Below are 20,692 nucleotides of genomic sequence, written 5' to 3'. Positions count from 1 at the left end.
ACACCGCTTAGTGAAACAAAGGAAGCAAAACAACACCTGTATGTTACTAGCATGCACTGCATACAATGAAGCTGTATAATGCATACACACAAAATGCAACAAAATCACATTTGGGCATAAGTAACATTGGCTAATCAAGAGGGGAAACAGTCTGGCATTGCTTGAACAGGCTCACAACAATTAGGATTCTGCTGCACACACCACTTAATGTGAACATGTCTTATTAACAGGAGTAGGCAAAGTCTGTTCAAGCCTACCTTAACTCTGGTGAAGCAAAAAAAAAGTGGACATGCTAACTCTGTTAGCGCCCACACCACCAAATGACAATATTAAATACTTTATTTTAAAATACGACATTCTAAATCAGTCAATACTCCTGTGGCGATTTCACACGTGAGGATTAAAACAGCTTTTGCCTAAACCTCTATGTAATGCTAATGTTCAGCCTACATTAAGCAGAATGTAACCAGCCTGGAGGACGGCACTGCCTGTTAATCTTCCTCCTCCTTAGTCACAGGGTGGCCCTTGTAGAAATCAGCAGAGAGGAGGACGGGGCAGTACTAGAATTGGTTCTGCTTCACTGACTCTCAGGTGTTAACTGTTGATGGGTGACGTTAAGGTTCCCCTTGCTCTCCCTTCTTAAGGTTCTTTATCTTTAAACCACACTTGGACCAGATAGGCCTTCAAACAGAGAGGTCTTCCAAACAGAGGACTGGCGGACCTTCAAATAGAGGATTAAAGTAGGGCATACTTCTGATGGTGGTGGAACTATGACAACAGCCCTCCCTCTGCCTATCTCAACACTTGAGGGGGGGGGTCGGTTGGGACAGAGGCAGCATTTCAGATATCTGAAGCATAAGTTATTTAGGGCTTTAAACACCAGTGTGAAGACACCATAGGCCTGGAAACAAACTGGCAATCAACATGGGAAATAACATTTCCCCTTGAGGAAGGTTGGTGTTCAGATTGCACTAGGGATTAAAGGGCACATCTCAACTAGTTACATCACTGGGGAAACCTTCCTCAGACATTGAGAATCGTGACCCAATGTGAACATGGATTCATATAGGCATAAACTAATGGAAATGAATAATGCAATCCCTTAGTAATGTTCACAAAGAGACACACACACACACACACACCCCGACGCTGCTGCCACTGCTTCCTTGATTCAATCTCCAGAGCTAACAGAACTGAAAGGAGAAAACAATTATCATTGTCACTTAAACCAGCAGTTATGAATCAGAATGCACAGTGGGAGAAGGCCCTTTGAACAGCAAGAGGCCTTTTTACATAGTCACTTTTCAAAGTACAATCGTACTTAGAATTATTCTTGATCTATGTGCATCAAGGTTCAACAGAGACAAACAACACAAGTTATGCATTGTTCCTGGGTCCGTACAGACTTCAGTGAAGGAAACAGCACAAGAGGAAAGACGTACAAAACAATACTTTGCAAGGGGACATCTATATGCCATTTTTGAAAATCAAGGAAAAGCAAATAAAATGAAATTGGCTTTTTGAGAAAGGAGGAAGCATAACTAACAACAGGGGTTTGGTGCAAGGAAGGAAGATACAGAAATGTATCAAACTAGACTCCAGAAACTATAAGAAACTCTGTGTGTGTGTGTGTGTGCATGGAATTGTCCACCTATTGTGGAAGCTCCTACATTGACTATAACACACACACACACACACAGTTTTCATCATTGTTAACAAATACAAATACAACCTACATACATATGCAGTGGCACTGTACAAAAATATTGTACTCTAAGACTTTTGATATTAGAGAAACTGAAATAATAACTATTCAGATAATATTATTAAAGACATCTCTTGCTCTACTTAATATCTGAGACCAGGTATTTATTTGAATTGAACTGATTGTTTTATTCTGTCAGTGTTTATGTGTTGTAAACCGCTTTGGAATTTTTAATGTTTTAAATAAACTAGTGAAAATGTTATTAAATAAACCAATACAAATAAGCATGTTGCAGATGCCATGAGGCTTGGAGTGTCTCTGCCCCCAAATCATTGAATGGCGGGGTGGAACACACCTTGGACATTAACAAGATACGTAATTAAGTTGTGTTTGTTGTCATATGCATTTATGAGGAAGAGAGAGCAAAAAGACCTGGAGAAACAGCAGCTCTGAGTCTATTACGGCATCTAAATCTACAAAAGACACAGGGTAAGGTGGCTTTGTTCAATTACCAGCAATAAATAGCTGTTTCAGGTGCAGTTCTGTGTCTCTTGACTGTCAGCTTTATTCATTATTGTCTCTGCAGCAATACTATGCTGTTTTACATTCTATTTCACACTGCAGCTGTTGCTACCTCAAAGCATTGTGCTGGCAAAATACTTCTAAGACAGTAAAAGCATTTCAATGAAACCATCCCATAGATTTCATCAAAGGTTTATACTCCTGGCTGACCAAGTGGCTGAAGCCTGGCGAGATGCTTGCTATTAAGAGAGGCAGGGAGAACCACAGTGGATGCAATGGGCTAAATTTCTAAATATACATATTTTTGTGCTGTCTGCCACCACGCTCTCCATTGAGAACCAAGAAACTTCAGAATATTTTAACAACCTAGGTCCCAGCCACAGAAACCATCCATGGCATTGTACTGATTTTGTAATCCGCTTTTTAAAAAAGAGAGAGAGAGAAGAAAAACTGATGAAATATGTTGCTATTAGGAGAATTAAGAGCTATGTTCTTCCTAACTGCAAAGCTGTGATCTTCTTAAATGCAAGCTTTGCTATGACTTTTAAAACTCTAATTCTCATCCCTGGAACAGAAAGCTCTTTCTCCTCTTGTGTTTAGTGCGTAATTGCCATTAACATTAATGAAAGGTTTGTACATACATCAGGGGAAGAATGAACCTCAGAAAAATCTAGCAACAATAAGGATCTGTGTCTTCTAAATTTCATTATACAGTACACAATGAGGAGCCATCTTACCATGAAGTAAAGCGTGCATAATAGATATGTGTTTTCGAGATTGCTGCCCTGCATAAATCCACCAGTGTCTTGTAATCCGTGTCCCTATTATAACATGCAAATTGCTGCTGCAGACAAAACTCTCCCTTTTTTCCTAACGGTCTGATTTCACATATACTGTACTGACGTATGCATTCCTAACCGTGCGTATGTCAACAGTCTGACTGACAACAAGAATCTGTCCATTAGCGAAGACTGTCATGCGGACTGCAAATTTGCCAGCAACTTCAATATTTTCAGTTTTTTTATTTGCTTTAAAAAAGCTGTATATCAGCTGAGGGTGGCTGGGATGCAGTCCCTAGTTCCCTCTATCACGCCAGTCTTCCTCTTAAACTAGCAGTCTTAGTGTAGGGAAGAAACAAAGTCTCCACCCCACCCCACCCCCAAAAAAGAATAGAACCACGTATAAAAAAGAAAGTCTCCACTGCCCCAGAATCACATAACTGTCCCAGAACAACATGCAATGTACACGTAGTTCTGCGATGGGAAAAGATAATTTATTTGGGGAATAGAGTTTGTAAGGCGGCAGTGTTGCTTTTTCAGCAGACCTGAGATAGGGGCCCGCAAAAGATTTCATTTGCCGAAGGCTGCTATTGGGCTCTATTAAAATCTGAGTTTTGCTACTGCTTATTGTAAGAATAAGGGTCAAAATAGACAGTAAGACCATCTGTAAGAGCATAAGATGGACCTGCTGGATCAAGCCAATGTCCCATCTAGTCCAGCATCTTGTTCTCACAGTGGCCAACCAGGTGTCTGTGTGAAGCCTGGCAAGCAGAACAGCATCTGAAGTCAGCAGCCACCCTGCTTTCTTATTTTAATTAATAGCACACATTAGGGAGGAACATCTGCATCAGGTCTGCAGCATGTTGGTAGGGGAGGTTTAACTCTTCCCTCACCAGCCATTATCCCAACAAAAAAAACCCTCTGCACTAGTGGTCCTTCTTCTGCACTAAAATAAGTGGGAATTTTCACCGAACCCCCTATGCCTGCATGCTGCAATCCTGATGAAAATTACCCCTATTCTGAGCCCTGCAACCGCATAGCAGGGCTCCGGTTGGGGTGCGGGAAGAGCGTCCCGTGCCCTGGGCTCCCCGGCTGTGCCCGTTGTGGCTCCGAACCCTTCCCCCGCACCCCCTGTAAAGGGGGAGTGGGGGTGGAGGGACTACGGAGCCGGGCCATAGGGGAGAAGCCCCAACCGGGATGAAATTGCGGCGGCAAAGCCTGTGATGAGCGTCTAAGTTCTACCTGTCATTAAGGAGCTGATAAGAACCCGGAGGCTGTGAGGCTGTGAGTAATTGATTGACTCTTTGTATTCCTGGAATGCTCTGGGGGAAGAAGAAAGGCAGCCCGCCTCCCTCCCTTCTGCTGCTGAAAGAAATTAACTCTTTAAGTGACTGCTGCCACAACAATCATTAGAAAGTATTAGGAATTTGAAAACTGAGTCTGTTGAGACCTCCCTTTGGGGGTTAACTGGGGGAAAAATATCTCCGTTTGAAGTTTTGGTCTTTATACTCCTGCCTCGGAGAAATGGCGGCGACTTGGAGTGTCGTAGGAAAAATTTGAAACAAAGGAAGGAAGAGACAGGAACTGAAATCTGACACTCACCCTCTCTCTCAAAATGCTGGACTTCGCGCTCACACTGGTATCGAACTCATATTTAAAGGATGAGGAAAAGCTCACTATTTTACAGATGGAATTGCTTGATCGGAAACTACAAGTCTTGAGTGGAATCATTTATAAAAAAGATCTACTTTCCACAGAGGAGGCTTTTCAAAAGTTCTATACAATGGAATCATGCCTTGGCAAAGAGCTGGGAGAGGCGTTTGAAAGATGGTCTGAGATGGCTGGGCAAAACCGGGAAAAGCAACGGGAAATGGGAAAACTTACAACATCCAGACCCCGAGGTGGCAGCTCGGGGGCGAGGGACATGGAATTAGAATTTTTACAAGAAGAAGAAGCAAAAGAAACGGAGGAGCCCAGAACGCAGATGAGTAACGCCTTGAGGCTCGATGCGGGGTTTGCTGTGGATGCAGCCTGGACCTGTGGACACTTGGAGCAAGACAATGGGAGATTTGGCGCTGGAGAAAGACAGGAAAAGACAATGGACAGAGGAGGAGTGGGTTGAAGAACTAAATGTATAATCTAAATGGTCTGCCATGGTATCCGAAGTCGGAGTGTGAAGTCGGTTAATGATAAGTTTATTTTAAATAAGTAAGGAGATATTGAATTTTAAGTCAAAAGCAGCATGATAAAGGACAGAAGAAATAAGTTTAGTTATAAGAATATTTGGTTAAGATTTAAGGTATAATGCAAAGTTGGAGATAAGTATGTTTTCTTTTTTTAAGTAAAGTTAAATTGTTTTTATAGAGAAAAGTTGTTAAGGAAATAGTATATTGAATTAAAACCGAAGGTGAAAAGGCGGGGGAAGTCAAACGTCAAGATTCAGAACTAGAATTTTTTTTTAGAAATTGAAATAATATGTAACATCAAATTTAAAAAATCACCGGAAGCCTACCTTATAGGCATAACAGCGCCTGAAATCCCAAAGAGGGTACGAAGTTTCTTTTTATATGCTTCAACAGCGGCTAAAGTTTTAATTGGTACTAAGTGGAAAAGCGCGACTGTGCCAAGTAAAAAGGATTGGATCAATAAAACACTAGAATATATAGAACTGGCGTTTTTAACAGAGAAAATTAAAGACAATCCGAAAGAAAAATTTATAAAAGAGTGGAACGACTTTATACAATATCTAAAGAAAAGGTACAACACCAATACAGTGGTAATTATGGAATAGCCCCTGCCGTATTACAAAGCGGGAGAAAAAAAAAAAAAAGGAAAAGGAAAAGGAAATAGAAACAAAAGACACTTGGGCTTAGTCATAGAAATACATATATTGAAAGCTTATGCAATATTAATTTAATGAAGAGATAAAATGGGAAGCCCTAGGAAGGAGCTATGAATAATTTTAGCCCTACTGAAGTATTCAGGAGGCTAGAATAAGATATTATTTTTAGAGAATTTACTTAATTAAAATCATTCGGATTAAAATTACATGTAATTGCTTTTTTTTGTGTAGGTATGTTTTATGTGTATTTGTATTATGTATTTGTATGTATTTGTATACGTGTATGTGTATGTATGTATATGTAAGTTTGTAATTTGTTTATTAAAAAAAAAAAAAAGAGAACTAGAATTTTTTTTTTTGTAAGGTTACAAGTAAGAAGAAGAATCCTGACTTTATGTGTATTTGTAGTTGTTTTTCTATTTGTAGGTGTGGGGTTGGGTTTATGTTATATTATGAAAATGTTAATAAATTCTGTTTAAAAAAAAAAAAAGAAAATTACCCCTATTCTGCCTCTTTTTTCTTTTTCTTTTTTTAAAAACCACATCTAGTGTCTTGTAAATTGTATTCTAACAGTTTAATCCTAAACATGCTGACATACAAGAAATTCTATGGAGCACAAAGTGGTCTTCCCTAGCAAATATGTTTAGAAGTGTACTTTAAAGGGTAGAATCAGGCTATGGGTCTTAAATAAAAGAATATTATATTGATATTTAATTATGTGTTTTATTAGCTTAATGCCATCATTTCTAAGTGGTGCACAACAGGTATACAGCAAAAAATCAGAAAAACACACTTAAAATGTCTGTTTGTTTTTTTAAAAAGGTATTTACTGTGCCAGCCATCCCCATTTATTCCATGGCCTTAAATTATGCCACAAAACTAGTGTTAAAAAGTGGGTAAGTGCCCTTATATTTATAGATAATGGGTAGTAAATCCCACTGTTTCAATGGGTCTTACTCCCAGGTAAGCATGCCTAGCATTGCAGCCTAAATGTTGGGTTAAAATAAATTCTTAGTTCATGAGTTACGTTAACAAGATCAAATGCAAAACATAGTTTCAGATTACCAGGGATTAAGGGCCAGATTAGACAATATGCAGGAGATCTATGAGCAGGAGAGGCATCTGTATTGGATTAGAGCAGAAATAATGTTGGGGGCAGTGTGTGCTTCAACACCCCCAGCCCACCCTAGTAGTTTACCTGCAAAAAGTAATTTCGAGGGGGGGACACATCTGGAAAGATATTTCTATTAGGAAAATCTGTACAGCCTCTAATCTAGAACAGTAACATGTTCTAGAGCAGGGCCCTCCTATGTGCACTAAATTTAAAAAGTTTATGCACACTTTAAAAAATGCATTTACTATGAGATATGATTCAACTATAAATCACTCTCTCTTATGAAGCTGCTCTTAGAACTGTAAAGGAAAAAACATTGGATGTTTTCTACTATGGGATAATACCTTAATAGGGGATGTTGATGGAAGAAAGGGTTGAGGGTGGAAAACCCTTCTCCCTCTCAGTTGTGCTGCCATAATCCCATTATCATTCCATGATCACTGCAGATGGTGACAGCAGTCACGAAATTAGAAGACGCCTGCTTCTTGGGAGAAAAGCAATGACAAACCTAGACAGCATCTTAAAAAGCAAAGACATCACCTTGCCGACAAAGGTCCGTATAGTTAAAGCTATGGTTTTCCCAGTAGTAATGTACGGAAGTGAGAGCTGGACCACCAAGAAGGCTGATCGCCGAAGAATTGATGCTTTTGAATTATGGTGCTGGAGGAGACTCTTGAGAGTCCCATGGACTGCAAGAAGATCAAACCTATCCATTCTTAAAGAAATCAGCCCTGAGTGCTCACTGGAAAGGCAGATCCTGAAGTTGAGGCTCCAGTACTTTGGCCACCTCATGAGAAGAGAAGACTCCCTGGAAAAGACCCTGATGTTGGGAAAGATGGAATGCACAAGGAGAAGGGGACGACAGAGGATGAGATGGTTGGACAGTGTTCTTGAAGCGACTAGCATGAGTTTGGCCAAACTGTGAGAGGCAGTGAAGGATAGGCGTGCCCTGGTCCGTGGGGTCACAAAGAGTCGGACACGACTGAACAACTGAACAACAACAACAACAAATCCCATTAGGTCCTTCCCTTTTGGTTGCTTTTAAGTTAAATTTAATTGGAAAATCTGATCACATATTCTTCTATGTCTCATCTGTTTTGGTTCTAGGAATCTACCTCCATCCAAATTTAGATCTCTATGTATGTACATAATTTTCAGAGATGTGCACCTTTCAGGTCCTTGATGGAAGATTCTGCTTTTTCTTACCCATTTCCTACTCCCCCCCCCCCTAGATTTATGCTGTATGCACACAGGCTTGCATCAACCAAGGATGCAAGGAGGCACCAATTTTCATCTGGTCCTGTTCTTCTTGTAATCAGCATTGTTTCTGTTCCACTACAGAAGCTTGTGCTAAAACCTACATCTGACATAATTTCAATACATTTCAGTAGAAGGGAAACATCAAAAGCAATGCAGAAAATAACACAATTTATAACATTTGCAGATTAAAAGGGCGGAAATGACAATAGTGAATACTGCCCATCTTCTTTTGTGTGGTTTCTATTCCTGACCTATGACGAACAGGAAGGTTGTGGCAACTTCCACTTCCATTTCAGACAGAATCCTCTAACATACCGTAACCACTGAGTCCCACGTTGAGCAAAAGATTCCTGCATTGCAGAGGGTTAGACTAGATGACACTTGTGGCCCCTTCCAACTCTACAATTCTGTTATCCCTAGCAGCAACTGAGTCTTATCAATATTAGTGGTGCTAAATAGAGTAAGTTTTAGCCTTCCACTGCATAGTTAACCTAAATCTAAAATCTGTTTAGGGGAGTGCTAATTCAGATACGCTGCTCTTTTAACAGCAATAAAAGAAAGCAGCAATGCTGCTCTCACCTCCCAGTTCCAGGGACACCTTTCCTAAAACTCTTGCCGTTCCTGCTATAAAAAAGACAGGTTGCAAAGCTAACAATGGACCTTTGGAGCAGTTGGGGTAGCACTTGTTATTCTGTGAGCTCTTTAATAGTTTCTCCATATTGGAAGCCTTGGCTGTGATACTCAGTCAATTTCTTTTTGAAACTCTGCCATCTCAAGAACTGAACAGACAAACTTGTTAATAATGACATGAGAGCATTCTACCTGTTGTCCTCTCCTCCTACCCTGGACCCTAGATGTTGCCTAATCAACATCATCAGTACCATATGAAAGAACAGAAATGTAGTTGTTCCTCTTCTTGCCTGTTCCCTCTATTACCATGTTGTTGTTGTTGTTGTTGTTCAGTCGTTCAGTCGTGTCCGACTCTTCGTGACCCCATGGACCAGAGCACGCCAGGCACGCCTATCCTTCACTGCCTCTCGCAGTTTGGCCAAATTCATGTTAGTAGCTTCGAGAACACTGTCCAACCATCTCATCCTCTGTTGTCCCCTTCTCCTTTCCCAACATCAGGGTCTTTTCTAGGGAGTCTTCTCTTCTCATGAGGTGGCCAAAGTACTGGAGCCTCAACTTCAGGATCTGTCCTTCTAGTGAGCACTCAGGGCTGATTTCTTTGAGAATGGATAGGTTTGATCTTCTTGCAGTCCATGGGACTCTCAAGAGTCTCCTCCAGCACCTCCATTACCATGTTATCCACACACAACTCCTGTTACTGCAGTGGTGACCTGGTCTTTAGGTGTGGTCTGTAGCATTTGAGGGATGAGTGCAGACAAAAGGACTGCAAACGTTAGGGAAATATTTTTTTCCCCAGCTGGAAATATAACAGGCAACACCCAGCACCTGTGGTAAATATGCCAACAAAATCCTAGAAACCTGAGCCTGAACATTGGGTCTGAACTATCCACCTACAATGTTTATCAAATCTTCTCCAACAACACAGAGAGAAAGCAACCATTAGATTACAATAAAATGCAACAATGATCAGCAAACTCCTTAGAAAGCAAGCAGCTTTTTAGCAATGACAAAAGCCATGCAGGGACAGGGAGGTGACCAATGGGACCCCCACTAGCAGAAGCTGTAACTACAGGCTAGCTGTTACTTATTCCCACTGTGGTATTTTAGCAAGCCATACCAATTCTTTCCAAGGGACATCCTAATCCCTGAAAAAATAAAATAAAATAAAATAAATTCCTTCCAGTAGCACCTTAGAGACCAACTAAGTTTGTTCTTGGTATGAGCTTTCGTGTGCATGCACACTTCTTCAGATACATGAAAAAATAGTTCTGTCTGGACAATGAGACTTTGTGTGGTGTTCAAGGAACAGATTGTGGTGATACTTAAACGAAGGGGTAGTGTGTATGTTTTGTGTGTAAGTAAGACTGGTGTCCTGTATGGCTCTGCAAGACTTGGCTCCATTTCCGGTTTTTTTTTCCAAAGCCACAGAAGATAAAAGGCCCTGATAAAGGTTTCAGCTTGCAGTTAAAAGACTACTCTAGAACCCTCAAACCACTGAGAATCAACATTCTTGTATATACCTCAAGCTGTCCGGCTTCTTGGCGTTTATAAACTTACAATGACATACAATGCGGCAAGCAATGCTTTTTTAATCAGTTGTGGATGCCTTGAAACAGTTCTCCTGGAAAGGAACAAGCACTATTATATCTTTATTCAGAACCCTAAAATAAAATAAGAATGCATGGTTTACACATAGGACAATTTTGCTCAAACATAAAGCAAATGCAATCGCTGAGAAAGCCACTATCACATAAGCTAGCTGCAGATTACCTCATTCACTCAGTTTCTCCCTACCCCTTCATTATCCTTTGATAAGATGCTCTGAAAAAGATATGGGAGACAGCACACATACCCCAAGACGATGCTCAAAATACGCCAGCCTTGATTTTGTCAAAACGAAGAATCGTACTTTAAAATTGGAGGGAGACGTCCTTCTCTTTTGCTGGGACTTTTTGATCAGCTCTTCTTCAAGAAGAACGCCGTTGTTCATTGTTCATCAAGTAACGGGGGCCCTTCCAGGATGGAAAGGCACCTGCCCCAGTACCAGAGCACATGAGCCTGGGAAAGAGAATTCATGTGAAAGACACTGTTGTCTTTCACAAAAGTGGATGAAAAAAAGCAGCGTAGGTGCTTATCTTTCCATCTGTCATTCAGGCAGTGCTGCTCAGCTAGCTTCCTTTCTGATGTAAAAACCATAACCACATCCTTTCATACACTGTCACCTGAAAAGTGCACGGTATATTATTTTATATGCTCATAGAAAGGGAGGTGGGAATGAATAAGAAAAAGAAAATGGAAAGGTAAATCAGGCACCAGATTTTAAAAAAGCCAAGAGACAGTCGCTTACAAGTGATCTAATAAACACAATAACAATAAAGGAATTAATGTGTAAAGCACAAACATTAGGTCTGATGAAGTCCACACCCGCTATTTAAGTAACTGATAGGTCTGATGTTTCGATAGACAGCCCTTTAAACTTACATGTCTTGCTGTCATGTGAGATTTATTAATTTATTGTTATCAGGTATGGTCTAACTTCTCAATATCTCCCCAAAGAAGATTGTTTAGAAAACCATTACCAAGAGCTTAAGACTAAACTGGACATATTTGAAAAAGGTCAAAACAGACATATAGGACAATTAGCAATAATGCTATGTGTTGTTGTTGTTGTTGTTCAGTCGTTCAGTCGTGTCCATGGGGTCACGAAGAGTCGGACACGACTGAACGACTGAACAACAACAACAACACATAGCATTATTGCTAATTGTCCTATGTTTATGTGTTCTTTCATTTGAAATACATTTTTAAATGTTTTGATGGATTTTTTTCATGTGTATTGTTATTACGTATGGATTTTTTAATGGATTTTTGCTTGTAAACTGCTTAGAAGCCATTAAGGATGTATAGAAATCATCATCATCATCTTATTGCTGATTGTGTTTGATACAGTATATAGGGAGCCTTTTTGCATATTGGATTTTATCACTGGATTATGGCACTGACCCATGACGGGCCTTCTTGGAAGTGGTTCTCCACTCATAGGATGCCTGCCCTGGTGAGGAGAATCTCTCACCCTCATTATTAACTTTAGGAGGAATTTAAAAACATTTCTGTTCATCAGACATTTGATAACTGAAAGAAACTGTTCATGGCAACCGTGAAATCACCTGTGAGAATATGTGTCTGTTTTTAGATGTTGTATATATATGTATGTATGTAGCAATAAATAAACAATTAAATTTAAAAATTACATGACAATGGAAGATCTGTGATTAGGGCTATAATACTGTACAAAATTTCCTAGGAATAAGTTCAATTGAATTCAATGGTCTTTACTTCTGAGCAGAAATGTGTTGAATTGCACTGTTAATAAGTACATACAATGAGCCCTCGTTAGATCAAACCAAAGTCCATCTAGTTCACACAGTGGCCAACCAGATAACCACGGGAAGCCCACACACAGTACATGAACACAACAGCACTCTACTTTTATTTCAAAGCAGCCAAGGGGTGTTATTATTTTGATCTGAGAAGCAGAACCCAGAGTGAGTTTTATATCCCTTCCCTTATTTCTCACACCTAAATCACTGTCAGAGACTGCTGTTTGCCACATCAGGCACAAAAAACAAGTACAAAGAACATGAAAAATACACCTCCGTGAGATGTATTTTAAGAACGTGAAAAATACACCTCAATTGAGGTTTGCGCCATTTTTTTATTCCAAAAAGTATTTTCACTTTTTCAGCGCTTTCCATATAAGAATTTCACAATAATAAAGACAATGTTTTAATTCCTTTCAAGACAATATCACTGCTGCTCCCTACTGCCTAAGAGAGGCATAACACAAAGACAAATATAAGTGTGCATGCACATGAAAGCTCATATCAAGAACAAACTTAGTTGGTCTCTAAGGTGCTACTGGAAGGAATTATTTATTTTATTGTATTTTGTTTTGACTATGGCAGACCAACACGGCTACCTACCTGTAACTGGAACTATGGAAGGCACCACATTAAGCCGCATGAAATGGAAGTCCAGGTATCTGAAGAAGTGTGCATGCACACGAAAGCTCATACCAAGAACAAACTTAGTTGGTCTCTAAGGTGCTACTGGAAGGAATTTTTTATTTTATTTTGTTTTGACTATGGCAGACCAACACGGCTACCTACCTGTTAAGTACTGTACTGTATCTTATATTAACATAAGATGATATCACCTACCAAAATTAATTCTTCACTTGTAAACATTTGTGCTTTTATTACACTGTACATTTCATTACACCAACAGTGTAATAAAAGCACAAATGTTTACAAGTGTATAATTAATTCTGGTACATGATTATGCAAATACCAAGCTCCGTTGCACTATGTTAGAAACAGAAAATATCTTACCTTCTATAGAAGGGATGGGGAATCTCCAGACTGTGGGCCCAATGTGGCCCTCTGCAGCCTGCTCACCTGAGACATATTTGGCTCCACCCTGGGGCTGCTTGAGCTTATTGGGCTGGAGAAGTTTCCTCAAAAGCAGTGTGGGCCAGTGGACACCCAATAGCACATAGGCCCCAGATATCTGAAAGCCCACAGACCCACTTATGATAAGCAGAGGGAGCCCTTTTGGAAGGCCTGGGAGAGAGCATTCTCTGTGGCAGTTTCTAAACTGTGGAATTCCCTCCCCACAGATTTCTGTATCTTGTGTTGAAGACACAGCTCTTTACCCTGAGCTTTGACAATTGCCAGGGTATTTTTGCATTAGTGCTCACCAATATACTCTGTATTGCCACTTTCCCCCTCCTTTTGCCAACGGCAGCCATTTTGTGCTGGCACACACACAGAGCAGCTATATTACCAGAACCTCATTTATTTATTTTTACGCCAAAAAGAATATGTTGTAGTTGTTTATTCGGGTCTGACTCTTCGTGACCCCATGGACCAGAGCACACCAGGCACTCCTGTCCCCCACTGCCTCCCGCAGTTTGGTCAAACTCATGTTAATAGCTTCAACAACACTGTCCAACCATCTCGTCCTGTCGTCCCCTTCTCCCTGTGCCCTCCATCTTTCCCAACATCAGGGTCTTTTCCCGGGAGTCTTCTATTCTCATGAGGTGGCCAGAGTATTGGAGCCTCAGCTTCAGGATCTGTCCTTCCAGTGAGCACTCAGGGCTGATTTCCTTAAGAATGGATAGGTTTGATCTTCTTGCAGTCCATGGGACTTTCAAGGGTCTCCTCCAGCACCATAATTCAAAAGCATATATGCATTTATTAGAACCCATTCTATTCAATGATATCGTAATTTGTTTTTAATTGTTTTTAATGTAATATTTTAAACTGACGTAGCACACCCTGGCATCTTATGGTGAAGGGAAAGTAAGAAATTGCAGAAGCAGCAGTATCAGCAATGTACGATGTTTCCTACAGAAGATGAATGCTATCTTTGTTTTTTGTGCTAAAGGGAAAAACGCGCAGCGTCATCTAATCACAGCTGTAGGACAAATGCTGGTGAAGCACATTTTTTGCATGGTCTCCTCTGAGCTTCTACTGCGATCTCACCCCTTCCATGAGACCAGAATCACAAAGAAACCAGGAAGTCCTGTGCGCGAAAGAACGGCCAGTCTAGGAAGTTTCGCGTTCTAATATCCATGGCAAAGAGGATGACGACACCTCGTTGGATATCAAGAGCAGCCAATCAGAAAGCAACTCTTTCACCCCCGCCCGCGGTTAAGTCTATGGCTGTTGTTCCCTCCCTCCGTCTCTCTCCTCCCTCCGCCCGCCGCCTTTTTCCCTGCCCGGCTGCCTGTCGTCCCGACGCGTAAGCCAATAGGGAGGCAGGACGCCGGAAGTGGCTCTGTGCCGGTAGTTGCGGGGAGGGAAGAAGCGGAGGGAAGCGAAGCAGGAAAGGAGGCGGCAGCTGCGAAGGGAGACCAGGTGAGTTGCGCCGATTTGTGCCTGCAGAATCAGGTAGGGCCAAGGTTCCTAAAGTGAGGGCGGGGGGGGGGGAGGTTGCGGGGGGCGGGGTTCATTTTGATTTTGAACCGCCATTTGCCCGCCGTTTCAAAAGCTGTTTGTCTGCCCCTCCCTCTAAAAATGTTCGCCCACCTGGTTCGCTTCGCCACAGGGTGAGAGTCTAAAGCTGCTTGAGCTGGAAGGGATCTTCAGAAGACACTTTTTTTCTTTCACGACAGTGAAAACACACTAAGGTCGACTCAGCCGCCCATATTACATTTTAAAAAACACATTAAATACAAATACATTAAATCCTTACAGTCCAGAGAAGTCGAGTCGGGTTGTCTTTAGGCGCCAGGCGAAAACACTCCTCTTCTCCCAGGCCTTTGGCTAATTAAACAATCTATGGGTCTTCAAATTTTGGGTGTGTGATTCTGATGATTGTTATGATGTTACATATTTTTGTCGTCGTTTTATTTGTATGCCGCCTTTCCATGGTTAAAACCATGCTCAAGGCGGGAGAAGGTGTACATAATCGCAAACGTAGCAGAGGTAGCTGTAAATAAATTAAAACATATCAAAAAGACCTCAACCAAAGTGAACCAATTTCTACATTAAGTCATGAAAGATTTAAATGTGCAAAAAAAAAATATGATATTGACCAAAGCCCCTAAACATTAGCCCAACACAATAGTCTGTTCAGAAACCTCTGCTTTTATAGTCAGGGCTCCACCCTCTCAGGCCAGGACCATGAAGGAAGGGAGCAGCTCTTCCAGAACTCACAGCCAAGATTTGTTTTTATACTGTGAACTGCTTTGTAGTACTTGGGTGAAGGGCAGTATATCAATTTAATAAATAATAGTAGTAGTAGCGTTTGTTACTGGGAGGAATTGTTTTGGATCAGGGAGAAGTAAGTGAGGTGACCATGTATTGCTCCATTATCCGTGAGTTGGAAACCATGCTATTTAAACATTTACCTGGGAGTAAACCCCATTAAGTCCCATATATCTTTAGGCACCAAGCAAAAACTCTCTTTAAAAAGGCCTTTGGCTTCTGTCTGTGGCCTCTTAGCACAGGGTGGTGCTTTAATGTATTTTTAATTTAATAATGTATTTTTTGTTTTGTTTTAATGTGGGCTTTTGTTTTGAGTTGTTTTTGGAAAGAAAAAGTCCCTGATAAATTTACTAAATAAATAATAATAATACTTCTGAGTAAGAGTGTACTGTATATAAGATTGCACTATAAATTCACAGCATGGTTGCAAAATACATGGATTTATGTAATGCAAGCTGTGGTGTCCATGTAATTTAAGGTGCTTTCTGAAACGAGTTCTGTTTCTGAAATATTGTTGAATAGTTGCTGCCTCTGCCTTGTTAAATGTAGCACAGATTACCATTTCTGTCAATATTACATTTTATTTTAAATTCTCAGTAATGTTTGTTGTGAAACATTCAAAGGAGCCCAGCTAAGTAGCTCAGGCTTCCTCAATCTCGGCCCTCCATATGTTTTTGGCCTAAAACTCCCATGATCCCTAGCTAGCAGGACCAGTGGTCAGGGATTATGGGAATTGTAGTCTCAAAACATCTGGAGGGCCGAGGTTGAGGAAGCAGCTAGTAAATATTATTCTTAGTAATTTTTCTCCCATAGCAGGCCTAAAAGGAAAAATTAAACAAACCATTCTCTTCTAGTTTATAAATACTTTTCTCTCTAGTTACTGGTATTAAAATATGGTAGCTTTTTGTTTTTTTTTTGCTCTAAAACTAACATTCTAAATAATTGTTCATTATTTTAGTGATTTGATCTTCCACAATGGGTGAACCTCAGCAAGTGAGTGCCCTCCCTGCACCTCCAATGCAATATATTAAAGAATATACAGATGAAAATATCCGTAAAGGTATCACCCCGAAGCCGCCGCCACCAATTAAAGATAGCTACATGATGTTTGGAAACCAGTTTCAGTGTGATGAACTAATTATTCGGCCATTGGAAAGCCAAGGCATTGAGCGATTACATCCCATGCAGTTTGACCATAAGAAAGAACTGAGGAAACTCAACATGTCTATCCTGATCAACTTCTTGGACCTTTTGGATATATTGATAAGGAGCCCAGGCAGCATAAAGCGAGAGGAGAAACTGGAAGACTTAAAACTGCTTTTTGTTCATGTGCATCATCTTATAAATGAATATAGACCCCACCAAGCCAGGGAGACATTGAGAGTCATGATGGAAGTGCAGAAACGTCAGCGTTTGGAAACTGCAGAGAGGTTTCAGAAGCATTTAGAACGAGTTGTTGAAATGATCCAGAACTGCTTGGCCTCTCTGCCAGATGACTTGCCTCACTCAGATGGAGGGATGAGGATAAAAACTGAACCCATGGACCATGAAGACAGTCTCAGTTGCATTGGACAGAATGACCAGCAGAGAGCAAGTTCTAACCTCAAGAAGGATCAGGTTTTGGATAAAGATGCAAACATGTGTAGCATTATTGATGAAATGACATAAAGACTCTTTGGAGACTTTGAGTTAATAAAAGTTAATGGGAGTGAAAATGAAACTGATGCTGAAGCGTTCAGTAGAGTTTGAGATTTTCTTCTATGCTGCCTTTTGATAGTGATACTTAATGAGCAATCATGGAACATGGTCTGTAAGAGACGATAAACTCTGATTTATTTTTATAGTATTTCAGTGTGCACTACATTTTTGTCTACTTGGCTTTAAATAAAAGTAAAACCGATAGATGGCTTTATTCTGGAAAGCATCGCTTTTGTCATTTGTTACTGCCCAGATTCAGCTAATAACTCATTTCCTGATTGTGCGGGGGAAGTTCTGTACTCTGGTGGTTCTTTGTTTCAGTCAGAGTAAAAGAAATATTCTACAATATTGCTCAACTATTGCAAACAATGTTACAAGCAAAGAAGCATCCAAGAATTTCCTTTCTGAATTTTAGTTCATGAATTGAAGTATGTAACTGCTTTTGGTTTAACACAACGTTTTTTAAAAACACAAACAAATAAATACCTAAATGTTTCCTGTCCGTTGAGATGAATGTACTTCTAAAAATACTTCTGTTTGTCACTAAATGTTGCATCTTGCATGATGGGCCCTACAATCATGACACACGATTCCATTATAGTGTGAAGCAAGTGCCTCACAGCTTGCTCAGGGACCAGTGAGGTTGACTACAGTTGTTAATCACAGTGGTTTATATCCAGTGATGGTTCCAGTAGCAGAAAAAACTTACACTTGTATCTCCCGGCCCCCCACCAATTCTGCCCTTGCACCCACTGCAGCCCTTTGCACAATATCCCGTGCTATTCTAGAGGGTCCACCAATACACTGGAGCAGCAGCGGGTCAATAGGTTTTTGGTTTTTAGAATATTGGATAGTCCAATGCTGCCATGGATACAATTCAGAAAAGATAAGAGTGGAGGTGGAAACTTAGAAGTCGAACCACCAGCCCAAAATGATACTGGGAGGAGGGGGGCTCTACATGAAAATCAGCAGCTGGAGCCTCACTTCCACACAGTGGCTACTGACTCCCCTGCCAATGGACTTCCTATGTAATTTTTTCCCTTCCTCTAGATTCTTTGGATCAGCGTGTTCTATTTTAAATCCTCATGATTTTATTAAACATTGTTTCTTTATCTCAGGAATGAAACAGGAGTGTGCATGTATTAAAACATTTCTACCAACTTCACTGTGTATGGCAGGTTTTTTTTAGTGGACATTCTTGTGACATTAAGGGTTCAATCATACCTGCAGTGTTTTTCCTGTGAGTTGGCAAAAGAGGGCAGCACCTAACTTGCAAATTATGATTATTTTCCTCAAAAGTACAATATTATTCTACCCGCGTTTATTTATTTAAAATGAAGAAATAACTTAGTTGTGGTTTTGCCACGACATGCTATGTTGCTGGCTTCATAAAGAATATATTTAGTCATATCATGTATTAGGGACATGAGTAAACTAGTTTCGTACACCAAGTACTGTACAAGGAGAACCATGTACACCACCTTTAGATCCTTGGAAGATAAAGGTATATAAATGTAATAAACTAAATATGTTTCTCTGCTTTGGAAAAATAGTACAGTGACACTTAAAAGCAGGGTAAAAACTACAGCCTTAGATGCAAACACGTTAAATCAGCTGTAGGGTGAAGTACCGTAGTTCTCTTCCTTTTCTTCAGGAAATGGCTGAAAAGCATGGTCATTCTCAGGATGTCTTATGTCTGTTGCATGTAATGGTTCTTGCTTCCCATATGGTTGGTGCTCAAGAGTTGGTGCTTGATGCTAATATTGCAGTGCACTTTTAGTGCCCAGCCATAGCAAATGAGATGAAATAATATAAGTAGATCTAGATTTGTTTGTAGAAATAATTCCCTGACTAAAACACATTTTTCTATCCAGTAGCATTTATCTATCTTGCGATAATTTTTGAAAATCAGGTGGATTGCAAGTACCTTGTAATGCTGACTTCTCTGAGGCAGGATACAAATGGAATAAATAAATATTTAGTCCTGGAATGTGCAGTTAGTGCCATGGCATAGCTCACTACGCTGAGTGTGTATTTCTACTCAAAAGTAACTCCTGTTGAATTGATTGGGACTTCCAAATGTGTAAAAGAGATACTTTCTAAAACATGGTTTTAAAACCCAGGTGAATTATTATTTTCATCATTTATTAACTTACACAATCATCTCAAAGTCATGTACAATAAAAACCGGTTTAAAAACACATAAAAAGCGGATAAATTTATAATACTGCATGATAGACAACTCATGGCAAATACCCATTTATCTGGCACAAAAATAATTTTTCTGCTGGAACTTGCAGAATATTTTCTTTGGAACTTGCAGGACAACGTTTCCTGCAGGCCACAGGAATCTATTACATATATAAGGGATAAGGTGGTCTCAAGTAGCCTGGCCATGAGCTGTATAGGGCCTTATATGCCAGCAGCAACACCTTGAAATTGATCTAGTAGTAGATGGGTAGTCGGTGCAAATACAACATGAGGCTTAGCCCCCCACCCCAGCAACAGAAAAAATGCTTCATCTGATCTTCCATCCAGGAAGCACCACAGTTTCGTGTGAAAAAGGCTTCTCACTTGAGAGGCATGAAACTATTTTTCTCAGTCACTACTGCAGTCTCTCACCAGGGAAGTGCTTCAGAGAAAACGAAAATAAGATTTCGATAAAACAAAATGCCCAATAAAACAAAATGGGGTGAGCCCTTGTCCTTGATACACCCCTAAGAAGTGTTGCTCCATGCTGGAAGCACAAACCACCACCTGCAGCAATCTTGGGTTATATATTTTTCCCTTCTCCAGCATCAATGTGTTGTTCTCCAGCATCAAGGTGTGCTGGTTTGAGCGTAGTGTCCTGGGTAGCTGTAGCTACATAGGCAGATGTGACACAGTCTCAGCAGGGCCTAATCCTATACTAAGTGTCTCCCGGAAATAGTTTCTTGGCCAACAATTGCTTTTGCCAGTGGGTAATTCTGTGCTTCTCAACACTCATCCTGACACAGTTGCTTCACATTCACTGCATTCTGGGATGGAAAACCATGACTATAACTATAGGAAATTAAAGAAAACCCCTTCCATATGATTAGGAGATGGCGATTTTGAAAACTAACTAAATAAAACAAATTAACTTGTGCATAGTTTGCATGTCTTCCCTCAAGGCAGGGGAGGTCAGTTAGCTTAGGGGAGACTGCATCCTACAGGGATCCCCATTCGACTTCCTGCATCCTTGCTGATAAACATGCTCTTCATAAGCTCCTGAGAAAGTGGGAACATTTAAAAGGACTTTTTTATATAAAAAAGAACAAAATAAAATGATGATGGAGCATTAGCTTCAAAGCCACTGGTCTGGACCACAGCTGGACTGCTATGCCTCCT

The 20,692-nt window shown here is 40.4% G+C and overlaps 2 protein-coding genes across 3 annotated transcripts in view; one reads left to right on the top strand and one right to left on the bottom strand.

Moving 5' to 3' along the window:
- Positions 1-11,019, bottom strand: part of ITK (IL2 inducible T cell kinase) — a 35,420-nt gene extending 24,401 nt beyond the window's left edge. The window contains exon 1 of the mRNA XM_033140361.1: positions 10,705-11,019. Within this exon, the coding sequence (XP_032996252.1) occupies positions 10,705-10,842 (138 nt within the window). The 5' untranslated portion in view covers positions 10,843-11,019. The remainder of the gene's footprint in view (positions 1-10,704) is intronic.
- A 3,615-nt stretch (positions 11,020-14,634) lies between these two features.
- Positions 14,635-17,546, top strand: MED7 (mediator complex subunit 7). Of its 2 annotated transcripts, none has more exons than XM_033140359.1 (2): positions 14,635-14,773; positions 16,584-17,546. In XM_033140359.1, exon 2 carries the CDS (start codon positions 16,601-16,603, stop codon positions 17,291-17,293), a length of 693 nt encoding a protein of 230 aa, XP_032996250.1. In that variant the 5' UTR covers positions 14,635-14,773; positions 16,584-16,600; the 3' UTR covers positions 17,294-17,546. The 2 variants fall into 2 exon arrangements, with proteins under 2 accessions (XP_032996250.1, XP_032996251.1); XM_033140360.1 differs by having other exon boundaries at positions 14,635-14,806.
- Positions 17,547-20,692: the final 3,146 nt, after the last annotated feature.

The sequence above is a fragment of the Lacerta agilis genome, chromosome 2 (genome assembly GCF_009819535.1).
Source record: "Lacerta agilis isolate rLacAgi1 chromosome 2, rLacAgi1.pri, whole genome shotgun sequence".
Classification (NCBI taxonomy): Eukaryota; Metazoa; Chordata; class Lepidosauria; order Squamata; family Lacertidae; genus Lacerta; species Lacerta agilis.
The sequence above is the reverse complement of the archived record's forward strand: the minus strand, read 5'-3'. Positions and strand labels throughout refer to the sequence as shown.

What these genes read in the sequence shown, in the direction of transcription:
- MED7 (XM_033140359.1), top strand. Translation starts at nt 16,601, where the DNA reads ATGGGTGAACCTCAGCAAGTGAGTGCCCTCCCTGCACCTCCAATGCAA.